General features: G+C 50.5%; 8 protein-coding genes across 8 annotated transcripts; 5 read left to right on the plus strand and 3 right to left on the minus strand.

The window, feature by feature from the left end:
• Positions 1–139: 139 nt before the first annotated feature.
• Positions 140–2283, plus strand: BO87DRAFT_395269 (methionine--tRNA ligase MSM1; the record flags this gene model as incomplete). The annotated part of the gene is made up of 8 exons (XM_025625174.1): positions 140–344; positions 409–527; positions 579–650; positions 714–800; positions 856–987; positions 1041–1402; positions 1461–1938; positions 2011–2283. The coding sequence occupies 8 exons, from the start codon at positions 140–142 to the stop codon at positions 2281–2283; spliced, it is 1728 nt and encodes a 575-aa protein (XP_025481871.1).
• A 558-nt stretch (positions 2284–2841) lies between these two features.
• Positions 2842–4543, plus strand: BO87DRAFT_238368 (putative L-serine dehydratase). Its single transcript, XM_025618821.1, has one exon. It carries the CDS (start codon positions 3063–3065, stop codon positions 4407–4409), a length of 1347 nt encoding a protein of 448 aa, XP_025481872.1. The 5' UTR covers positions 2842–3062; the 3' UTR covers positions 4410–4543.
• An 18-nt stretch (positions 4544–4561) lies between these two features.
• ramB (bifunctional protein farnesyltransferase/protein geranylgeranyltransferase) lies at positions 4562–6204 on the minus strand. Its single transcript, XM_025621300.1, has 3 exons — positions 5599–6204; positions 5429–5533; positions 4562–5372 (listed from the first exon to the last, which is right to left on the minus strand). The coding sequence occupies exons 1-3, from the start codon at positions 5826–5828 to the stop codon at positions 4679–4681; spliced, it is 1029 nt and encodes a 342-aa protein (XP_025481873.1). The 5' UTR covers positions 5829–6204; the 3' UTR covers positions 4562–4678.
• A 262-nt stretch (positions 6205–6466) lies between these two features.
• Positions 6467–8975, plus strand: BO87DRAFT_405257 (uncharacterized protein). The gene is made up of 2 exons (XM_025625927.1): positions 6467–6723; positions 6810–8975. Exons 1-2 carry the CDS (start codon positions 6670–6672, stop codon positions 8844–8846), a joined length of 2091 nt encoding a protein of 696 aa, XP_025481874.1. The 5' UTR covers positions 6467–6669; the 3' UTR covers positions 8847–8975.
• A 179-nt stretch (positions 8976–9154) lies between these two features.
• erg12 (mevalonate kinase) lies at positions 9155–11470 on the minus strand. Its single transcript, XM_025622856.1, has one exon. The coding sequence runs from the start codon at positions 11237–11239 to the stop codon at positions 9620–9622; it is 1620 nt and encodes a 539-aa protein (XP_025481875.1). The 5' UTR covers positions 11240–11470; the 3' UTR covers positions 9155–9619.
• Positions 11471–14093: 2623 nt separating this feature from the next.
• On the plus strand, positions 14094–15231 carry BO87DRAFT_424048 (3-hydroxyacyl-CoA dehydrogenase family protein; the record flags this gene model as incomplete). The annotated part of the gene is made up of 6 exons (XM_025627205.1): positions 14094–14162; positions 14221–14400; positions 14450–14615; positions 14679–14699; positions 14767–14893; positions 14949–15231. 6 exons carry the CDS (start codon positions 14094–14096, stop codon positions 15229–15231), a joined length of 846 nt encoding a protein of 281 aa, XP_025481876.1.
• Positions 15232–15785: 554 nt separating this feature from the next.
• On the minus strand, positions 15786–20171 carry BO87DRAFT_330537 (putative cation chloride cotransporter). The gene is made up of 4 exons (XM_025620303.1): positions 19268–20171; positions 18619–19213; positions 18404–18569; positions 15786–18352 (listed from the first exon to the last, which is right to left on the minus strand). Exons 1-4 carry the CDS (start codon positions 19779–19781, stop codon positions 15875–15877), a joined length of 3753 nt encoding a protein of 1250 aa, XP_025481877.1. The 5' UTR covers positions 19782–20171; the 3' UTR covers positions 15786–15874.
• Positions 20160–22977, plus strand: BO87DRAFT_374747 (putative amino acid transporter). Its single transcript, XM_025622857.1, has 2 exons — positions 20160–22543; positions 22606–22977. The coding sequence occupies exons 1-2, from the start codon at positions 20456–20458 to the stop codon at positions 22768–22770; spliced, it is 2253 nt and encodes a 750-aa protein (XP_025481878.1). The 5' UTR covers positions 20160–20455; the 3' UTR covers positions 22771–22977.
• Positions 22978–22990: the final 13 nt, after the last annotated feature.

Genomic DNA, 22990 nt, shown 5'->3' on the forward strand with positions numbered 1-22990 from the left:
GATCGCGGAGAAGAGAAGCAGGCATCGGACGGCAGAAAAAAGGCACGGAAGCTTGGACCACCCGGAGATGATGATCGAGCTCCGACGAAAACGCCGCCTGGAATAAACCATCGTTGTTCCCTTCTGCAGTCCCACGCCAATGGCTATCTCGAGGGCAGGTTTTCGTGCCGCTTCTTGGGCCGGCCAATTTCTGGACTACAGTCGCCCATCTTGGAGATGTGTTCCCCGCACAACTGCCCGCCCAGTGACAACGATCCGTCCGCGTCAATTCGCAACGGCGGCCTCGGAAAGCGCTTCTAAGAAGCCGTACTATGTCACAACTCCCATTTTCTATGTCAACGCCGGTATGACCTCTCCGGATAATTTACTGTGCTTTGTCGTTCACTGCTAATGTCTTGGGCTATGTAGCTCCACATGTCGGTCATCTGTATACTATGGTCCTTGCCGATGTCATCAAGAGATGGCGGACACTCATCGGAGACGCTGATGCACAATTGCTGACCGGAACGGACGAACATGGCATGAAGGTATGGGCCAGTTATTACTGTTTAGCACAGTATTGTGCTAATTCTGTACAGATCCAGCAGGCCGCGTTGGCTGCAGAGATGGATACGCAGGCGTTCTGCGACATGAACTACAAGACGTTTGAGGTAGGCAACATTCACTACGTTGTCAGGTTTTGATCTGAGGTAGGCTCTAACCTCTAAGTTTAGGCTTTAGCAAATGCCGCGAATATGGACTACAACTACTTCATACGGACGACCGAACCTGCGCACAAGGAAGCTGTTCAGTATTTTTGGGTATGTGGTTTTGAGATGCGTCCACGCGCATAGCTTGAGGTTGACATGTGTATAGGAAGTGTTGGAGCACCGGGGATATGTCTACACCGCGAAGCATGAAGGCTGGTACTCGGTTAGCGATGAGACATTCTACCCTCAGACGCAAGTACAAAAGTCGCTGGACCCTGAGACTGGACATACGAAGATGGTAAGCTGCATATCAAACCACGTGCCAAAAATGATCGAAGCTCACCCAGACAGGTCTCCATTGAGACAGGAAAGGAGGTGGAGTGGTCGTCGGAAACCAACTACCATTTCCGTCTGTCGGCTTTCCAGGAGCGTTTGCTCGATCTATACAAAACTGGATTTATTACCCCGACGATGTATACAACCAATGTCGTCAAGTCTGTTTCCGAGGGCCTTCAAGATTTGTCAATCTCTAGACCTGCGGAGCGGCTGACCTGGGGTATTCCGGTTCCCGGCGACAACACACAGACCGTCTATGTCTGGCTAGATGCGCTTGTCAACTACTTGACCAAGGCAGGCTACCCGTTTGCACCCGGTCAAGGAAGCCGCCTTGGTTGGCCTGCGGATGTACATGTCGTCGGTAAGGACATTGTTCGGTACGTATTTGCCTTCAAGCTTGCCTTATACGCGAGGCCTTGACTAACCGAGCAACAGCTTTCACTGCGTATACTGGCCTGCATTCCTCATGGCTCTCGACCTCCCTCTTCCCCGCAATGTACTCGTTCATGGACACTGGACTATGAACCGTGAGAAGATGTCGAAGTCTACGGGTAATGTGGTGAACCCCTTCTTTGCCATCAACCGCTTCGGAGTGGATTCCATGCGTTTCTTCCTTATCCACCAAGGTGCATTGGTGGGTGACGCCGACTACGATAATGCTTACATCATCCGCGACTATCAGAAGCTACTGCAGAAGGGGCTTGGAAACCTTGCGCATCGGGCAATTGGCTGTGCCAAGGGTAATCTTCGGACTTACATCGAGAACGGCACGTGCGGCCGACTTCCACCAGCGACTCCGGCCGATGAGGCGTACGAAACAATGCTCAAAGATGTGCCCAAGAGAGTCGCAGAGCAAATGGAGAATCTGAATCCCCGTGCTGCCCTGCAAGAAATCACTACCCTAATCGATCAGGTAAGAGATAAAGATAGACCCACCCTATGATCGGTGATGATTTCCAGACTTGCTCTAACCCGGTCCACCCAGACCAACAAATACTTCCATCACGCAGAGCCATGGAAGAGTCCGAACGACCGCCAGCGATCGATTTTCAATGTTGCTGAATCCCTGCGAATGGCCGGGATCCTCCTGCAGCCTGTCATGCCCACCAAGGCCAACGAGCTTCTGGACATGTTCCATGTAGACAAAACGGACCCGGCCAAAAGGAACTATGCGGCGGCGACGTATGGCTCCGACGCAGACTACGGAGTGGATGCGAAGAAGAGTATTCTATTTCCCCCTCTTATCGTGGAAAGTTAATGTGGCTGTCCTTTCCATTTGATAACAGGAATGGGCTGGGATCCAATCATGGACACTAGATTGGAACGTTCGGTCAGCCAGAACACGCACAATTAAGCACGGGTCTCCGCCTGGTGGAGGAGACTGTGGAAATCGAGCGGGTTTGGCTTTGCCGTTTGCTGCTTGAATTGGACTGCGTTATGGACGGCTCTGGGTCCCAGACCGTCATTCACACGCATGCAGGGGTGGAGAGAAGGTTTGTGTTATGTCATGGTATGGCGATAACTGGAGCAGAATATGCGCGAGTTTATCAACGGGAAAAGGGTGCCGACTGGGCGAAGGGTTGGTCGAATTCCTGATAGATAGACTCGGGGCGGGAAACTCTTGTGTGTAGGTTTCCCGCGGCAAACTGGGGCGGACTATATCGGAAAGCGTCCGTGTTGTATATCACGAACTATGGGTTTCAGCGCTATATCATGGGGGGAGTATATGAGGTCTGTATCATATTCTAGGGGTTTTCTTTCTCTTTTCGATTGTAGTATACATTTATCATCTTATACCTAATCTTGTCTCCTCTCCTCTTACCTCTCTACTATTTATTGAAAACAACCTCCTCTCATCCCAACAACTGACAGATCATATCATATCTTAACTATACTACTATCTACCCTTCCTTATAACATCCCTATCATCATCTTAACAATCATCGTCATCATCATCTCCACCAATTGAACACCACCACCACCACCACCACCACCACCACATCCCGAAGGGAACCCAGAAACCAACAGACCATCACAATGGGCAGCATCCTCCCTCCCACCACGCCTCCAACCTACAAAACCCCCTGGAACCCGACCCCTCTCGTTGAATCCACAACCCTCTCCCGCGCCGCAGGATGTAGAATCTTCCTGAAACTCGAAAACATCCAACCCAGCGGCTCCTTCAAGTCCCGCGCCATGGGCAACCAAATCCTCTCACACCTCCTCAAGCCCGAGAACCACCACCGTCCCGTGCACTTCTACGCTTCCTCCGGCGGCAACGCCGGCCTAGCTGCCGTCTGCGCGGCCCGGAGCCTAGGGTACCCGTGCACGGTAGTGGTACCTGTATCGACGAAGCCGCTGATGGTGCAGAAGCTGCGGAATGCAGGAGCAGCGAATGTGATTCAGTACGGAGAGACATTCTCGGAGGCGGGGCAGTACATGAAGGATGTTGTGATGAAGACCAAGAACACCGATGGTGAAGAGAGCGAAGGTGTTGATGACGTTGTGAAGATCGCCCTGCATCCATTCGACAACGAGCCCATCTGGCAAGGGAACAGCACTATCGTTGATGAATTGGTGGAGCAGATCCCGCCGCCTGTCGGGGAGGAAGAGGAGGAAGTGCATGCAGGTCGTGCGTTGCCGGTTGATGCTATTATTTGTAGTGTTGGCGGTGGGGGGTTATTGAATGGATTGGTTATGGGGATTGAGAGGCATAGGGCTAAGGCTAAGATGTCTTCTTCTGCTGCTGCTGCTGCTGCTGATGATGGTGCTTCGAAGCCTGTTCATCTTGTGGCTGTTGAGACTAAGGGCACGGATTCTCTGGCTACGGCGCTGGAGAGTAATGAGTTGGTCTCGTTGCCGAAGATTACGTCGCAGGCTACGTCGTTGGGGGCTATTAAGGTCTCTGAGAGGACGTTTCAGTATGCGGTGCAGCCGCCGCCGGGCGTGAAGGTGCATAGTGCGGTGTTTTCGGATGCGGAGGCCGCCAGGGGCGTGTTGAGGCTTGTGGATGATGAGAGGTTGTTGGTTGAGTTGGCTTGTGGTGTTTGTGTAGAGGCTGCGGTTGGGGGAGCTAGTTGTGCTTCTTCATCTTCGAAGGTGGCTGCGGGTCAGAAGAGGAAGAGGGGCATGGATGCTGGGTATGTGAGTAAGGATGAAGGCTATGGGGATGATCGGTTGTCTGCTGGGGAGAATGAGGATGATGGTCCGGTTTCTTCGCCGTCGCTGTCGGCCTCTGCTGGGGGTTTGCAGTCTAAGTTGAAGGAGTTGGTGCCGGACTTGAATGAAGACAGTCGGGTGGTTATCATTGTTTGCGGTGGCAGTAATGTTACCATTGATATGGCGGCAGAGTGGAGGAAGATGTTGGCTGAGGGGTGGGCTTGAGAGTGATTGTTTAGATTTCATGGCTATCTTTTCTAAGGGTTGTGGTGTATCTCTTGGTTTTGTTTGTTCTTGTGAAAACTTGGGTTGCATGGGTCTCACTATACAGGTTAATGATGTATGACACAGCGTGTTTGTTTGATATATGATATAATATTAGCTGTTATTGACAAACTTTTCTTTCTGATAATCTGGAATAACTGTCATAAATCACTCTAACAGATTATTCTCCTTGGACTTCTCGCTCGCAATATACAATAATGATAATGTCTTCATGCTGTAGCAGGAACGGCTGCACTGGTAATCGTCCGAATGCGATAATCCCAGTAGTTAGATCGAATGGGATCATACTTCTCCTTCAGCAAGGTAAGCATACGGACAGCTTCCTGTTCTGATGTCGGTTCGCTTTCCGCAACGAACACATCAGCCAGCCATTCAACAGCATGGCTACTCTTGACCTCAACACCACCATCTTCCTTATCGACAACGAACTTGCCAGCAAATTCCCTCCATTCCGAAAGAGGCCGACCCGCGGCACGCAATACCCCCCGCGCATATGACCACGGGCTGCGATTCTCGGGCGCCCGGACAATCTTGGATTTAGCGTACTGCAGCTCAGCGTCGACAACGTCTTCATCGACAACGGCTAGTCGGCCCTTCTCCGAAGGGTCTCCGCCGCTATTGGGCATTCCAGCATCTGGCTCGTTATCGCGCGGGCCAAACCGGAGCATGAAGCGGTGGTTCCAAGCGGAGTTGTTGCGGACATCCGATGCAATGAGGGCCTCCACGTCCTGGATTTCCCGCGGGGCATCCCAGAGCTTGAAGTGGCGGACGTACCAGTGACGGTAAGTCCAAACATGGTAGTTCTTGGAGTCTTGGGCAAACATTTCCATGAGGAAGTCTGGCTCCTTAGCCGGTGGGCTTGGGAAGTAATCTGTGCATGACATGAGAACTTGACGATGGTGCCTGGTGATTGTTAGTTGCATCGATGGAAGTAGGATGAAAGTGACAGTTTGCCATACCATATCTGATAGTTCTTGAGATACTTGAGTGAAACACCGTTGAGCCATTCCAGCTCGTCTTTGAGATCTTTGCCCAAAGCAAACAGGATCTTAGCTCGGTAAATCCTGATAGTTCTAGTCAGCTTCCAGTCCCAACGGTATCATACGCGGGCCGGTCAGGTCTTACTTACCATACGGTATAGTGTGCCGGGTTCATCGATATAATGTCTTCAGTCAACTTTAAGGCCCTTTCCGACATTTCGTTGGCCGCCATGACCGCTCGTAGATACGATGTGGCCTCAAGATAGTCCGAAGGATAGGCAATGGTAGCCAAGGGCTGAGCTCCTGACTCGGAGCCATCATTCAGCGGAATTGGCTGTATAGATGCCCACTCGGGATCAGATGCGTATTTTCCTTCCATGTTTCAGCTTGAAAGTAAATGCTTTCTAGATATAGCGGCTAGTAAACAGTATAACAACTGGCCAGGGGTACGGCGGTTCACGCTATACACATTCAAGGAGACCCTCCTGTCAATTTGATATATAGGTGAGCTGAAGTGTCCAACCGGCTTGCACTCTGATGTCTCTGGGACAGCACAACTTAGGCCCTCGTCCGATATCCCGCCGTGGTAGTGAATGACGTCCGGTAAAATCCGGAGAACCAAAAGCCAAACCTAAGTATGTTGCTTGGTCGCAACGGGACAAGTCGAGTCTGTGATAGACACGTTCTATGCTATTAATTGTCGGATTTACTTTCCGATGTGCAAAGAGGACTGCGTGATATAGCAAACGGTGAAGATATTCAAGTGGATGGATTGATATGCGCCAAATTGAGCGACTCTCCGTGCGGGTGGGGTATCATTGCCTGAGGCATCCGCAGAACAATATCAAGGCGGACAGCCATTTTGGGCTATTGTTCTGGCCAGTCTGCCATTGTTTTCCTCCATGTTCGTCTGGTACAACAACCACTACTTGACCCCGGGTCTTTTCCTGAGCCACTATCAGTGGCGGTCACCGGTGCATTTTCCAAGCACCCAATGCAGAAATCTCAGTCATTGTCCACAATGATTCATAAAGGCAACGTGCGTTTCCCGAAGAGGATAAAAAGTCCCCGGGCACAGTTCATTGGCCCGCGATAAGGCCCAGGCAAAGTGTCCCCCGCATTCTCCAACTTGACATGGCCATCGTCTCCTCATCCTCTGCCATATCCACCTGTTCGCTTTCTTTATCCTCAACTTACCATGAGCCCACCTCGGACCGATAATGCGTCGTGTCAAAAAGTCTCGTAATGGATGTGCCCGGTGCAAGAGCAAACGAGTGAGTTGAGTATCTTTTGAGCGGTGGCTACATAGTCCCGCCCCATGTGGCCCCAAACATTAATTTGATGCTCCGCCATTCAACAGGTAAAATGCGGGGAAGAACGACCTCATTGTAGTCGATGCACCCGTCTGGGTGTCAATTGCCCTGGGTACGTCCAGTCTCTGCGCTGGGTCACCAAGTATCCGCCGCAGGCCCCCGGGGAGTCGAACAAAGATTCCACTGGCGATATTCCCAGTGATTCTCGCACCATCCCGAATCAATGTTCCGATCCCAAAAATCTGACTACCAGCCCTGCCGACTATGTTGACCCACTGACACAGTCGTTGGCCACGGACAATGACAGCCTAAACTTCACCACTTCCGACGACCCGGCCAATCCGCGGAGTCTGGAATTAGGCGGACCAAGCGGTATATGTGACAACTTATGGGACTTACAGCAGTCAGGCTCGCTACCGGAACTGGCAGACCTCCATTCTCCAGCATCGGCATCAGCGGCTAGCCAAAATAACCCGGCATTGAACTTCGAAACACCGGGAACTAATGCAGATGATCCATTCGGGCTGTTCTCTTTGGCCGCACCGATTCTGCAAGATGAACCTCACATCTTTTCTGGCTTTTCACCTTCTACTATAGTACGCCAGTACCCTCCACCTGGCTCGAGGCCATCACAGCGGGACTTCACCTCGATTCCGCAGCCCCTCAACAACCCTTCGTGGACTCTCGTGGAGTACTACTTTAAAGAGGTGGCGGCCTTGTTCTCCAGCTATGACAGTCAAATGAACCCATTCCGGTCGACGGTATCCCGACTATGGGGCTCGTCATTGGCCATGTGTCGAACCATGCAGAGCATGGCAGCCGCAACCCTCGTCCACGACTTTCCCCAGTTCGGACCACTAGGCCGGAAAATGCGTGATGAGGCAGTTGACATCATCACAAAGGAATCTACTCTGGACGACAAGTCACTCCTAGCGTTGCTCATGCTTGGCCAAACGGCCAGCTGGCACGACCCAAAGGACCTTGGCATTTCCTTTTTCAACCTGCTACGAAATCATCTGGACGCCAAACACGCTGGGCCACCAGTGCCAGGCCGTAGCAACAACCATCAATTCTTCGAAGAAGCTTTAGTCTATTGGGAGATGCTCCTGTCCTTTGTGGCAGATGATTCGGTGGTCTTGCCAGGATCCGCGGCCGCCACAACAGGTGAATCGCTCGTCCTACAACGCGTTCCTCATCCATGGACAGGCATAGCGCGCGACACCCAGCATACCGTCCAAGAAGTAGGAAGGCTTATACGTCGAGAGCGGAGACGGATTCGCTCCCGCTGCTTCACCTCACACTCAGATATTGCACGAGCCCAGTGCGCCATGGCAAAAGCAACAGAGCTAGAAGAACGACTTTTGGGTCTAGCACACCCAGCCGAAGCCGAAATCATCAGCCCAGGCGACGACGAAACCCCGGTCTGGCATCTTCTCACAATGGCCGAAGTATATCGCTGTACCGGTCTAATGCAATTATACCGGGTCTTTCCCGATCTTCTTCGCCGACGACTACCCACACAACAGCCTTCTCCAAACCCACAGGCTCCAGATTCAGCCATGCAGGATCCGTTCCTCTCTCCTCCAATGGGCAGTAGTACACCCTGGTACTGCGATCCGTCATGTCCGCCCCCCAAACCCACCGACCCTGCCGATCCAACCACCACCACCGCACATTCAGGCTCTGAATCCGACACTTACTACGATACCTGGCTGACCGAGTTCGCCCTCACCACTCTCTCCCGCCTAAAAACCATTCCACTTGAGTCCCGCACCAGATGTCTTCAGCCCTTCCTCCTCGTAGCCTCGAGCAGCGAGCTTCGTCTTCCCCGCCTGCCCCCACTAGACGCCACTCTAGACAGCAGCAACGGCCCAAGTATCTCCTCCCATGCGATCGACGTCTCGCAAACTCGTCGATTCATCCTTGGCCGGCTCACCTCGTATCTGCACGTGCTTCCTCCCAAGCCCATTAGCGTCTGTCTGCAGCTGGTGCGGGAGGTTTGGCGGCGCATGGACGCCGGGGAACCGGGCGTTTATTGGATGGATGTGATGATAGAGAAGGGCTGGGAGACGACGATGGGGTAGTCTTTCGTTTCTTCCTCATGTTTGCTTCAAGTACCAGCTGGGGACTGTAATGAATGATGAACTTGAAAGGATATAGTAGTTTCTTTTCCAGGTGCTTTGTTCATATTGCTAGGGGTGTATATTTAGCGTTCCATAATATTAGTACTAGTATCTAGGTTGTTTCACTGGTGATATTTTCGCATCGATACATATGCCGTACTTAGTACTGACAAAAATTGGCAATTCTTGAAAAGTTTCGGTAGTTGTACAGTAGTAGTATTCTGTTTTCAGTCCTAGGAACCTTAAGTTCAAGCGTACTACATATAGAAGCTGAATACACTTCTTGACTTGACATTCGCATCGCTACATCACTTAGATACAACATAGCCCATAAAAATGCAGACATATGTTTTTCACGGAAGCAGGCGTCCCTAATGCAGCATCTGAAGAGAATTTGAAAACAAAAATATTAAGGGAACCCATAAAGGTGAAAATAGAAAAAAAAATAAGACAAGAAAAGAAGAGAGATCAATAAATTGTGTATGGATAAGGAATACTATATTCCGTAGATAGATAAGAGGCGTGTCAAGAAATCTGGAAGGAATTATTATACACAGAAGGGAAGAAGAGAGTAAGTATAGTGAAGCCATAACAGAAGAAAGGGGAATTGAAGGTCGATTAAACAAATAGATATGCAATCGTGCAATGCCCTAACACCAAGCTCGGACGTAAGGGGAAATGATCGTAAAAGGTTCAAGCAGGATGAAATGAGAGAGGGTGAGGGAAAGTTGACTTCAGACAGCTCGTTTCCAGAACTTCCAGCCTTCCCGACGTTCTTGAACGCCGACGCCAACAAGACGCTCAATGCCTTCTGGTCCGTCGGCGTTCTCAAACTTCTGCTGGTCGATCTCTTCGCCACCCTCTTCGTTGGTGCCGTTGTGTAGCACCGCTGGCCAGAGGACTCCAATACCGTCGCCACCCAAGGTTGTCTCATACTTTGAGAAATTCTCTGCAGCGAGCTTGCCCTCCAGCTCACGGAGCGCGTCCGCGCTAGCATCTGGGCGCAGGAGTGTGATTGCACAACCACCGCCGCCTGCACCGGTCAACTTTGTCCAACCGATATTGGCAAAGTCGACCAGTTCCCGGATTCGCTCCAGTCGCGGATGAGATACCCCCAGGGAAACTAGGAAACCGTGATTGACACGAACCAGCGTTCCGATATGTTCGAGAGTCTCCTTGTCGATACTATCGCCATCCACCCCCTGGATCGCATCTTGCGCAGAGACAGTGACCTTGTCGATGGCATCGAGGATCGATTCGGTGACGACTGGATGTTCCTTCTTGAGCTTCCCAACTTTGGCAACTTCAACCGCCGTCGAGCGGCTCTGTCGTGTGTCAACGAGCAGGAGCGGCAATTCCGGGAAGTTCGGTAGCGGTATGACTTTGGGGGGCTTCGAGTAGTCCTCTCTCCTGAAAATCACGGCCTTACCGCCGGTGGAGACCGTGTTGTCCACACCACTTGGGTTTCCGTGTATACATAATTCTCCGACAAAAGCCCACCGGTTGATACGCTCGATCTGTAACTCCGCTTCATCCGGGGGTTGGTCATCATGGGGGCCTGCTAGAGTACGGATCTGAAGTAGCAACGCAGCACTGAAACAAGTGCAGACACTGGCGCTGCTTCCAAGACCTGCACCCATGGGGATAGTTGAGCGCAAAGTATATATAGCTCCTGGGTGCTGGGGTGAGCCCAAGGAGCAAAATAGGTACAGAAACGCCAGCGCCGACCCTTTGTGTTTCTTCCGTATTTCCTCGGATGCCTTAGGTGATATATCTTCAACACACGGTTTTAAAGAGTCGTACAATTCTTGGTCGAGGCTGGTCACTAGGTCGTAATAGTATTTCTTCTTGGAGGGCTGTTTGAAGAGGTCCCAGGGCAGATCGTCAATGTTCCAGGTGTGGTTGAAATCCATGTCTCTGAGATTTAAGGTGATGGTGCGCTGCGATTTGGACAGGGTGGTTACGAGAAAGTAGGAGCGAAGAGAGATTGCGGCGGCCATGGCAGCCTTGCCGTGCACGACGGCATGTTCTCCGAAGACGATGACCTTTCCCGGCGCGGACACCATGAAAGGGGGCGCCATCGGCGACGAAGCCTTGCGGGCCATGGCTCTTTTTACGGAATCGACCCCGGTGGTGGGAGAGGTGGCAGGGATGCTAGAAGTGTTGGTGATAACGGTGGTCGCTGAAGTGTTCGAGGCGGCGTCGGAGGTATCAGGACTATCGTCGCTAACGGTGACGGTTTTAGACTGAGGTGGAGGGGCATGATCGGGTATCAAATGGGACATGTTGCGACGCTGGCCAGCTTTGGAGGCTCTGAGACTGCCGTTCTTGCGACGTACTCGCCCGTGGTGCATTACTGAAGCGAATGGAAAGTATACGTAACTTAGGGGTTTGCGATGGATTCGGGGGGGCTGAAGGTCGGGAAGGCTAAGCGTTAGGAGAGTTGGACGATGAGCATGGCGAGAAGAGAGAGACTCAGAGTCGCGGGGGGAGAGAGAATTAATGAGAGAAAAAAGGGCCGCAAAGAGGCGCCCAAGTCAGCATGCGTGAAAACCGAACAAGAAGCAAGAGAGATTGAGAACACGAATCGCCGGGGCAGTTGATCGGACGGCGCGAGGCAGGGATCGCTGGATGCTAGAAGGGGAAGCCGGGGTGGCAGCCAATCATCAAGCCCCAATTGTGCATTAGTCACCGTTGGACGGGCGGCCATCTGACAATTGCTTCTTCTGGCCTGCGTTTAATCCTATCGCCTTGCAGCGCCCATTTCTTCGTGGTCTAGATTCTACACGGTAGCCCTGAGTCTGATTACCCTCACTGCCACCTGCTGCACTCTTTCGTGCTCTCTGCCCTCCCCCCGAGCAAGCAAATCACCTTTTTCCTTCTAGCTTTTGTAGCAAGGTAGTAGCACGGCGTCATCCAGACGCAATCCTCCAGAGGTCGGTGCGTAGGTATCTACCCCAAAGCATGGGGTGTCCACTCATTGCTACCTTGATGCTACATTGGTCGGGTATACCGAGCACGACGCCCTTTGCGACCGGTTTCGCCTAGGTTGGCGAATTCTCCCATTCAGCCGAGTATATATTCCGTCTAACCTCTCGGGTGTGAGCTCTGACTGGATGATTCCAGTAGTCATAAGACGGGGCACTGATCGGAGACGGCTTCCGGAGTATATCTGTTCCAAATTGCATCTCCAGCTCGTAGGCAAACACGTCAGTCTCAACCTTCCACGGCATATCAGCTTGGTAAAAATAAGAGCCCGGGTGTGAATGGCCACTCACTGCAGCAATTGATGCCTACACACCTGCTAAAGGCCACCTGAGTTGGGCTGACATTGTCTGGTATCAACTGTTCCTCTGATGCATCTCTCGCTTCCGATTGAGTAACACAATCCATTCTCTGGCGGTGATCCTTGCTTTATCAACTCCAGCTCTAGGGAGTATTCTGTGCTTAGTATGATCGTAGTAAGCAATCTGTAGGGAGCTCGTCTTTCAGACAGTTGAGTCTTGATGTAGGTTGATGTTCAGATTAATATTGGAGTCCATCAAAATCGCTCTTCTAGCCATTTCAAGCAGCTGGGTTGACAATGCTTGGAATCATTTATCATAGTCATTTCCAAATGGGAAGGAAAAGAAACAGCAACTTGCGATAGTATTGTTCCGGGCATGAGAGTGTTAGTCCCGTTACCGTGTTGCACCAGGCCAGGGGAACGGTAGTATACAATGGATGGCAGTCAGATGATTCCAGATGCAGATGGGGCCACTGCCAAAATGCAGTTGGAAACTGGCCCACCACATGCCATTCGCTCCTCGTGCAACATGCTGGGCTTTCATCAACTTTCAAACTAGACCACATATCACCTGCACAATATTAACCTTCTTCATAAATGATGGTCATCAACATGATCCTACTTGATTCTATGGCTTTATTCATTCTTACTTACCCATCATAACTGTTGACTGTCATCAAGATATAGTACCGGGAACGAGTCACTGCACACTACCTGTGTAAGAAAGAAGAGTATATAAGACAGGCGTCAAATACACAATAGCGCTCTCTCACCTAATGGTTCGTGAAACGATGTCATTTTTATGGCATTAGAACGACAGACACAGCACTCCTAAGCCGAATCCTCCGATCAACTACTCCCAGTAGGCTTAGAGCCTCGACCCTTTTGATGCGGAGTCTGGCAGCATTTGATGGTCAAGTTCGACTATGTAGTGGTTGCGATCTTCATCTGAAGAACTGCATGATCGTCTCATGGCATGGTAGGACCCTGTCTCAAAGGGGCCTGAAAACCACTGTATCATCCTGAGCTCACATCAAACCAAGATTCCTTCCCAATCGGAACAGGATGATCTTGAACATTTCTTCTGGTAGGTGATCAGTGCCGTGCCGTTACTCATACAAATCCGTTGAACTTCTGTTCCAAGACTTGCCAGTCTTCAAGATATGGGCTGTACGCAGAGTAGAGACATATCGTTCGCCACAGGACTTTTAGTTTCTAGGTTCCAAGCCAAGAAAGAGCCGGTTAACATAGGCTGAAACGATCTGCTACATGTCTACATCATTCCGATAGACTTTTTACTTCCTTGCTCTGATATTTGACGTTTCCTTCCCCGGAAAAATATACAAGGACCTGACCAAACAGAATGCAGACTGTCAGCCAGGAACCAGCCACCGGCCTCACCGGCCTCATACCCCGACCACTAGAAACGTTCTTCAAAGGGATCTCGATTAGACGTTACAAACTACATGCGGCAGATTGCCACCGAAAGTGTCAATTAGCTAGTCACTCAAGCTCAAATGCCGCATTATGCAGAAGATAAGCGCCGAACTCTCTGAGCCAAGTCGATCATCAATGCTTTGCTCCCCAAATTGCCATGAATAGAAAGACTACATGATTATGGGACAAGACCAAAAGACATTGCGGTAAAACCCCCGAATCAAAGGCAGTTCCTGAAACGAGCAAGAAATATCTATCTGGAACCAAGTAAATCTCAAATCAAACCTGTGCTGTTATACAGATCAGGGTATTAACAGGAACGGTTGGTCAAAAATCGCATTGACATCAGTGAGCGTATAAGAGTTCGACGGAACAGCGTTTTAGTGATGAGTCGCTGTCCATATAAACCAGGGCTTGCCTGCAGCCATGTGCCTCAGATTCGAATCGCAAGATAACCTAACTCCCTTACGAAGTCAAGTCAGCAAATGTCTAAACTTCTCAACGCTGTTACTCTGCTCGGTGCAGGCACTCAAGGCTCGCGCCTTGCATACATGGTATGTCTGAGCCTCCCATTTTGAATCAGAGCTTTGGTTTAACTAGTATCGGAAACAGTGGTCTCGACAAGGGAGACCAGTCTACCTTGTCGACAAAAGCCCTGCCCAGCTAAACCTGGCATTAGCCACCATACAAAGGCTAAGAGCCTCAGATCCAGCTGGGAAGGAAGGCAAAATAACCAGTCTTACTGTCGACGACCTGGACCCAGCGCTGCGCGACTCCTGGCTCGCTATTGAGGTAGGTAACGACCACCAAGCATTGATACACCCTAGCTAAACCCTGTTAGTGTGTCCCAGAGGACCTGGAATACAAGCGGTCCGTGATGCTGGACCTCGCCAGTAGATCGCACTCCCAGACAATCATCGCGTCAAACTCGAGCAGTTATTCCATTACAGACATCTGTCATGGACTATCCCTCAAATCAGATGATCGTTTCGTCAACCTGCATTCCTGTAAGTCCAATACCTACGAAGAACTGTCCCATGAGCAGCAACACTAACTATAACCTTTCCAAGTCTGGCCACCCGAGACAACAGGTAAGGAAGACCAGATCCAATTCTAGCAAGAAGAGCTTTTTCAATTTGCTAACTCACCACGCTTCAGCGATCGAAATCATGGGCTCCAGCCAAACCCGACCCGACATCATCCCTCTCCTTATGAAGGAAACCCATGACCATGGATTCCAACCCTTCCACGTCCGCAAGTCCTCAACAGGCTACACCTTCAACCGGTATCTCGCCAATCACGTTATATGGAATACGGGTATACATGCTAATCATGTATAGCATCTGGGCCGCCATCAAGCGCGAGACACTCCTGGTCTTAGAAGAGGGCATCGCTACGCCCGAGGAGGTGGACCAAATCTACAAGTGTGTGCTGAACACGCCCCGCGGGCCCTGTGAGCTGATGGACATTGCTGGACTGGATGTGATTCTCGCCGTCGAGGAACATTACGCCAAAGTGAGGATGGGAATCCCTAATGCGCCGCGCAAATACCTACGAGAGATGATCGAACGTGGTGACCTAGGTGTCAAATCCGGCAATGGCTTCTTCAAATATACTACTTAGATTGGGAAAGCCACTACTGTTTAGTAGCACTATAGGATGTGTGCCAGTTTGAATGAATGGACATGTCTTTTGTGTATACATTACATCATGTTACTTTCATAGATTATTTAGCTTTGAAACATATATATAAATCTTATGTTCTATTATGCCTTGGAAATCGTCGAAAGCTGATATACACACGCTTAGATGAATGGGATTCTTGCTGAGAATGGATGGGACCAAAGAGTGGGCCAACTGGAAAGAGGATGGGAGGACATGCTTGCTGGTATCCTTATGTCTACGGTCTCTGGTCCTTGGTATCTCTATAGAAGTTGCATTGGCAAGACTGCTTGATTGTCTCGTGCAGGCGTGGGCCTATCCTTGGGAATATTTAAGTGTACTGATAAGGTAAAAGCGAGGAGTGGGCGTTGATGGGTGACACAGTTGGGATGGGTCAAACCATCGGTTATTGAAGCCTACCAGTACTACTAGGCTCGGTGACATGATAATAGTATGGGTTCATTCATGGAGAAGGACAATATCTTCAAGTCATTATTAACATATGCATATGCTATGAACAGTCAATGTACCAGTAGTCGTATATACTATGGCTTAGCGAAAATGTGCAATGCCTTGCTCCCCTTTTTATGTTCATGCCCTTACGCTAGAGATTCATCGTCACAGTCATGCTGTTGCTATGGACCAGCAGACACGGCGGCAATCCTTGCCAGAAGACTGTCAAGTCGCTCAGGTACGAGGCACTTGCTGCCTCGCTCTGTGCAGTGCCTTCGGACGGTGATGGCAAAGTTGTGAATAGGACAGCTGTATCATCACTGTGCTGGTTCATCAGTTCATTCAAGATCAAGTGCTGCGCCCGACTAGGGAGATCGTTGAATGATAATGGAACTGATGCCTGCCTTGGATATCCAGACGCGGTTTTGGGGACAGATGGCTCTGAAGAAGAGCGTCGTGTATAAATGGATTCAATCCGGTTAGATGTGCGTGGAGGAGATGCACTAGGAGCGAACATGATTGAAGGGCCCGCGCCCTCTTCTGTGTTGACACGGGCTTCAGGGATTGGCGATGAGCTGAATCGGCTGCTGGACGGCGACCGGTTAAATTTTGGCCGGGATGGACTTGACTGGGTCTTGGGGGATGTCCCATCGTCGCATGTCATAATGATTGACGGAACTGCCTGTTCCGGTGCGACCTCTTCGGTAACCTTCTGTTTTGCCTTAGATCCTGCCGGTTCTGATTGAGGACTCTGGATCCTGTGTTCGGCTTCCTGGCCGTTTTCTTCTTCGTCGTCTTCCTCATCCAGGTAAGGCGGAAACTCCCCTTCGTCACTGCTCTCACCTGTGCTGCTCTCGCTGCTGTCGTAATCAACAAAAGCATCCAGCAAGCGATGGGTTTGCATGCCTAAGCTGACACTTCCAAGCCCTCTGAAGCTCGAAATTGATCGCCGGCGCTTGGATGACTCCACCAATTTCCTCAGCCCACCGGCTAAAGGTTGTAGTGGCTTGTGAGCACTTTCGGGGCTTTGCATGGGCCAACTAGGAATCCGCTCGTCTGCCCTTTTGATAGCACCCACTTCAGCTCGCTGCTGAGCTTCATGCTCACTCCTAGATTTCTGTATATCCTGCCACCATTCTTCGTTCCGTAAAGCTTCATGGACTCGGGGTTCCGCATCCTCGGTTTCCGGTGAGATGTCGCCGTTCACGATGATACGGTAGGTTTTAAGATCACCGCATGCCAGCCAGAAAACCAAGACCTCGGCCTCTATCCTTAGCTTCTCGAGAAGCGCTTCGACCCTTCCTCTCTCGTCCTCAACGTCGGTTTCGTACTCAACGAAAACAGCCACTCGAAGCTTGTACGTCTTTTTCCACGACGGTACAGTATTGAGGATACACCCTAATTGTAAGATGAGGGTATAGGTGTCAAAGTTAGTGGTCAGAACATTCTTCTTGCTTTCACTGTCTGCACCGAGCTCTGCGCTCATCTGTATCGGCCAGAGGTCAATGTACTTCTTTCTGTGCTGTCCGTGTGGTCCAGGAAGCTCGAGATCCTCAAATCCCTTTGCCACAGCAACATTCATACGCAGCTTGAAGAGCAGATCTTCTAGGATGGTCACATATGTCTTGGTTGACATCGGTGGCTCCTGCGAACCGTCTTCCGATATCACAGGCACCAGTTCGCGAGATATGCGTCTTCCACCCGATTCCCTCCGACCTGAGAGGGATGGTCTCTCAACCAAGGATTTGCCTTCGCGGAATTGATCAATCACGACTATGTTTGGTCTCATACCTCCCAGTCCAGCACTTAGTGTGACATTACGGACACCCCATTCAGCAGTGGGAGAGACTGTAATATTGACAAAGGCCTTCACTCGGGAGTTCTCAACGAACTTGGTCCATGCAGTCTGCTGCCGTCGTGCCTCTGGCACAGCGGTGGTGAAATCATCTGTCACGAGCACATGGCCCAGCACAAACAACCCTCCTTTCTTCAGAGAGTTACAGAATGAGATCATCTTAGACTGCTCGCTGAGATCGTTGACGAACAACAGAATCTGAGGCCGCCAGAACTTAACATGCTCCTGACGAAGCCGAAGCAGATATTTTCGCACTTGATGATAGATCAGACTCTGGCTGACATCACCCCAGGACTTAGGAGGCGAGGTGTAGTGGATTAGCAGGAATAGCATCATCAGTACACCTACGCAGCCTGTGGCATAGATCCCGTCAACGAAGAACATGCTTGCTCCGCATACCAAGGTGCCTGTCGCTGCGGTTTTCCAGTTGAAGTAGTGAAAAGACGGACGAAAGTTGGGAGCAGACCCGATCTTTAGGAGGAAACAGGCGAGATTCGTCACGAGAAAGGTCATCAGATAGGTCATTGTAACGAAGGATGCAATTTGGTTGATGTCAAAAAGCATAGTGAGTTGTGCAACCATGTAAGTGACGATGATTGCGTTAACGGGCTCATCGGTCTTCCTGGTACCCTTGCCGAAAAAACTTAGGCCAGGAAGCAAGCCGTCTCGCGCAACCGCCTGAAGCAGTTTTGCTGAGCCAATCACTCCCATAAGAGCAGAGAAAAAACTTGTCGCGAATTCTCCCATGAGTATAACTGCCCCGGAAAGATTTGCCTGTACTTAGTGAGCGACGCACGCTGTTCAATCCATGTAACCATTACATACCACTTGAACAACGTTTGCATTTTTGTAAAATGATTCCCGGGTGATCGAAGCAGCCATGGCAAGAATTACAATAGCATAGGTGATGAATGTCAAGACTAGCCCACACAGAGTTCCCTTGGGAATCGATTTGCTCGGGTTCTTAAGGTCACCAGACATGCTCGCGCCGCTGTTGGTACGTGAGCTTGGTGTTCTTAAGTTCTAGGAAACGTACCTACGCGAATATACCACCAGTAGCAGGGAACAGGATCCCGAATAGGTCCTGGAAATTCTCCCGTCCACGTATTTGGCTGCCAGCAGCGCCTTTGGTAAGCTTGGGTTTGAGATTTTCTAGCAGCGTCTGAAGCCGCAATCCTGTGAATTCTACCCCAACCTTTGGGATGCTGAATGGCTTCATGAATACGGCAGAGACTGGTATGCTGAAAGTCGCGATGAGGAGAATGATAAGCAACCCGTTGCTAGCTCTGGAGAATATAGAACTTCCCGCTAAGCATATCGCGGTACACATTATGAGGATGACAGTTCCCCAGAGGTATTGCCACCAGAAGCCTTCTCTAAGGAAATTGCCCCAAGTACCAGACTCAGACCCGAAGTTCTGTGTGAAACAGTCAACAAGACCGACGGCATTCATACCGGTATTCAACACATAACCCAGGTAGAACACTATCCCTATAGATCCACCAAACTCAGGACCTAGCGATCGAGATATAAGATAGTATGCTCCACCTCCTCGTACTGTTCCGTTGGTTGCAATAGCGGATAGAGACATAGTCGTTACGAGATTGATCGTGTACGAAGCGACCAGTAAGCCTACTCTCTGTCAGACCCCAATTGGCTTGTGTGGGTGATGATTGAAGGGCGCCATACCTAACATCCCTAATAACCCAGCTTGGCCAAGGATGAAGCCAAAGCGAAGGAACATCAGGATACTAAGGACGTTCAAGGTGGTCGGCACAAAGACGCCAGAAAATGTCCCAAGCTTATCAGGATTGTCAAGCGTACGGTCTTTCTGGCTATCTCTCTCCTTCTGACCCTCTCTGAAGGGCCCAGGGGGCGAGCGATTGGCATTTAATCTCTCCCTAGGGAGTTCATGCTTTCCGTCACTCCCCTGCCCACTCCACCAACGAGCAACATTATCGATGACGTTCTGTTGGGATTGTTGTCGGCTTTCGGATGAGCGGTGATGAAAATGCGGAGGCTCGTGCGAATGTGAGGAGGAATTCATCCTCCCGTGGAGGAACTTGCTACTTTCTTCGGGAGATGCATTGGCAGATTCGCTCGGATCCAACCTAGAAACGTCTTCTTCAGCCGCCCGCGTGGAGAAATTGGGTCTCCTTCGGGACAGAGACTCCGAGGCACTGTCAGCCCGTCCGTCAGTCATGGATATAGGGCCTCCGCTCCTGGTTGTAGGAGCTTTTCTCCTCCCTCATACAGCAATGACACAATTGAAAGCGGACGAATCGGAGGCGCAAGGACAATGAGTTGGTGCTAAGACCGGGTAAGAGTAATTTGCCTGCAAGCACAGTAAGAGCTACTGTGATGCAAACCAGCAAGGACCTCTCAGGGCCATGCACGTTAAGTTACCGTGTAACGAACAAAGGATAATGGAGACGCGAAGTCCGAGTTCAGATCGTCGGCGATGACCTCATGTGCCGAGCGACAAACAAACAATGCAAAAGTGGTCACTGGGTCTGGCAGTCTGCCTCATCTGATCTCCCTTATCTCATCCTCGTCTCTCCATCACTTCTATCGTTCCTTTGTTGGCCCGTTCATCTTTGTTCATGATTGTCATGGTCGACAAGGCGCGGGGTGTTTTGGGGTGCGTGGAAACAACAGGAAGCCTAGTCCCTCCGCATACATTGCGGTGAACGACTTGCGCCTCTCGCATTATCGATCCTCTCAACTCTCCTTCTCCGCTCTTATCAGCCCTTCCTACTTCGTAGGCATTCCCCCCATGATCCTGGTTCGCCTCCGAAAACTCAAATAGTACGAATTGTTCTCGGAATTAACCAAGTTCTCGTACTCCGAGAAAATTCAATCTTGCTTCTTGTCAACATGTCATCCTCCAGGATGTCTGACAACGGTGAGGGCTCATCCTCTCAGCGTAACCGTTCAGCGTCGCCGATCTCCACGTCCGCGATGCGCTCAGGATCACCTGCAGGAGATGTTTCTTCTTCTTATAGGCATGCCTCGATAGCCCGTCTAGCATCACCAATTCCTTCTCCCTCGAATTCCTATTCGTCAAGACAGGTACCGCTGCCGATTCAACCAACCGCAGCAACCAACCAAGACCTCCGGAAAGTCGACAATCCGTCATCCTTACCCGGCCCCGGACAATCCATGATTGCATCTGCGCTCCAGGACTACCTCGGCCGGTCTCCTCCTCCGAGAGCGGGTACCCCTCCGAGGCGGACTGCTTCGCCTGGCCTCCTGAACCAGCCTGTCAGGTCGAACTACGGTTCCTTCGATAACAAGGCTGGGAGAGAGGGTTCGATATATTCAGCTGGCCCATACGAGGATCCCGAAGTTGTCAAGAGACATTTGGTGCAACCCCAGAATGTGGTCGAAAATCGGGATATTCACTCTTCTGGGGGTGCCCAAAGTAACGCCGAGGATGAGTTCTCTAGTCTGCAACTCCAGGGTGGTGATATCACGAGACAGGTGTACAGATGGGCCGAGGACGCAGAAGCTGGAAGCTCATTGCGGAAACCCCACCGCAGCAGGAGCTTCAGTCATGCTCGACCTGCACCTGAGGATGAAACCACGAACATCAACAGTATCCGTGTCCCAGGAGGTTTCAGAAGAGACTATCTAAGACGGGCAGTAGGCCCCAACCTCCCTGGAGATCTGGATGGCTCGGGTGCGCAGGCTTCTGCTGCTCAGCCCCAGCTTCCAACAAGCAGCTTTCTGGAATTTCTGACTCTATACGGTCACTTTGCTGGTGAAGAGCTTGAAGAGGATGACGAGGTCTTGGGTCCTGATGAGTACTTCTCATCGGATACTTATGATGAAGCAGAAGGCAGAGAACCAGGTGAAGACTCAGCCCTTCTCAGGCCAGACACAGCTGGCCGGAGGAAGCGCAAGCCACGCGGTGGGACGGGAACCAACACGCGGACCGGAGCAGCTTTGCTTCTACTCAAGTCTTTCGTTGGTACAGGAGTCTTGTTCTTGCCGAGAGCTTTCTTGAACGGTGGCATGCTGTTCAGTAGCATGGTACTTCTTGGTGTATCACTACTCAGCTTTTACTGTTTCATCCTCCTGGTTAATACGCGGCTGAAGATTGATGGTTCTTTTGGTGACATTGGCGGTGCGCTCTATGGAAAGCATATGAGGCGCATCATTCTCGGCTCCATTGTGTTGAGTCAATTGGGCTTCGTCTCGGCATACATTGTTTTCACGGCCGAGAACCTACAAGCCTTTGTCCTGGCTGTCAGCAAATGCAAATCTTTTATTGACATCAAGTTTATGGTGCTGCTGCAGCTGGTCATCTTCCTCCCTCTTTCATTGATCCGCGATATCAGCAAGCTCGGTTTCACTGCCCTCATTGCAGACCTGTTCATCATGATGGGGCTGGTTTACCTCTTCTATTACGATTTCTTGACTATCTCCAACCAAGGCGGTGTTTCGGATATCATATCCTTCAATCCATCCACCTGGACACTTTTCATCGGCACGGCTATTTTCACATATGAGGGCATTGGTCTGATCATTCCCATTCAGGAATCAATGAAGCACCCGCAAAAGTTCCCCGGTGTCCTCGCCATGGTGATGGTGATAATCACGATCATCTTCCTCAGCGCTGGTGCGTTCAGCTATGCGGCATATGGTTCCGCAACGAAGACGGTAGTCATCCTCAACATGCCTCAGGATGACAAGTTTGTAAATGCTGTGCAATTCCTGTATTCTCTGGCGATTCTTCTCAGTACCCCACTGCAGCTCTTCCCGGCCATTCGAATCTTGGAGAACGAGCTTTTCACTCGCAGCGGAAAGTACAACCCCAGTATCAAGTGGAAGAAGAATTGCTTCCGTTTCTTCCTTGTCATGATCTGTGCATTTATTGCTTGGGGCGGAGCAGAAGACTTGGACAAGTTTGTTTCGCTTGTCGGAAGTTTCGCCTGTGTCCCCTTGATTTACGTATACCCGGTAAGTTAACTATTGACGTACCTTCGTCTAGTCCGCCAAATCGATTACTAACTTCTGCTCAGCCTCTACTGCATCTCAAGGCCTGTGCCCAGTCGAGACGACAGCAGATTGCCGATATCGCACTCTCCGTTTTTGGTGTCCTTAGCTGTTTGTATACGACCGCCCTGACGCTCAACAACTGGATCAATGGGTCAGACGTCAAAGCCCCCGGCTACTGTGACTCATAGATTGTGTAAATGTCATGATTGTTATACCGTTCCTTCGGATCGGATCTCTGGATATGAATGATTGATGCTACAATGTGAGGCCATCGTCCATTCGATGGATTGGCCTATACTTCTTGGTCTGATTGCTAAATCCCTGTTTGATTAAATCTTGTTTATCATTGCTGTATTCTCGATTGTATTTGATATAGACTAGAGATTAAATTGCCAGTATATGTCTATT

Source organism: Aspergillus neoniger, assembly GCF_003184625.1.
Source record: "Aspergillus neoniger CBS 115656 unplaced genomic scaffold BO87scaffold_9, whole genome shotgun sequence".
Classification (NCBI taxonomy): Eukaryota; Fungi; Ascomycota; class Eurotiomycetes; order Eurotiales; family Aspergillaceae; genus Aspergillus; species Aspergillus neoniger.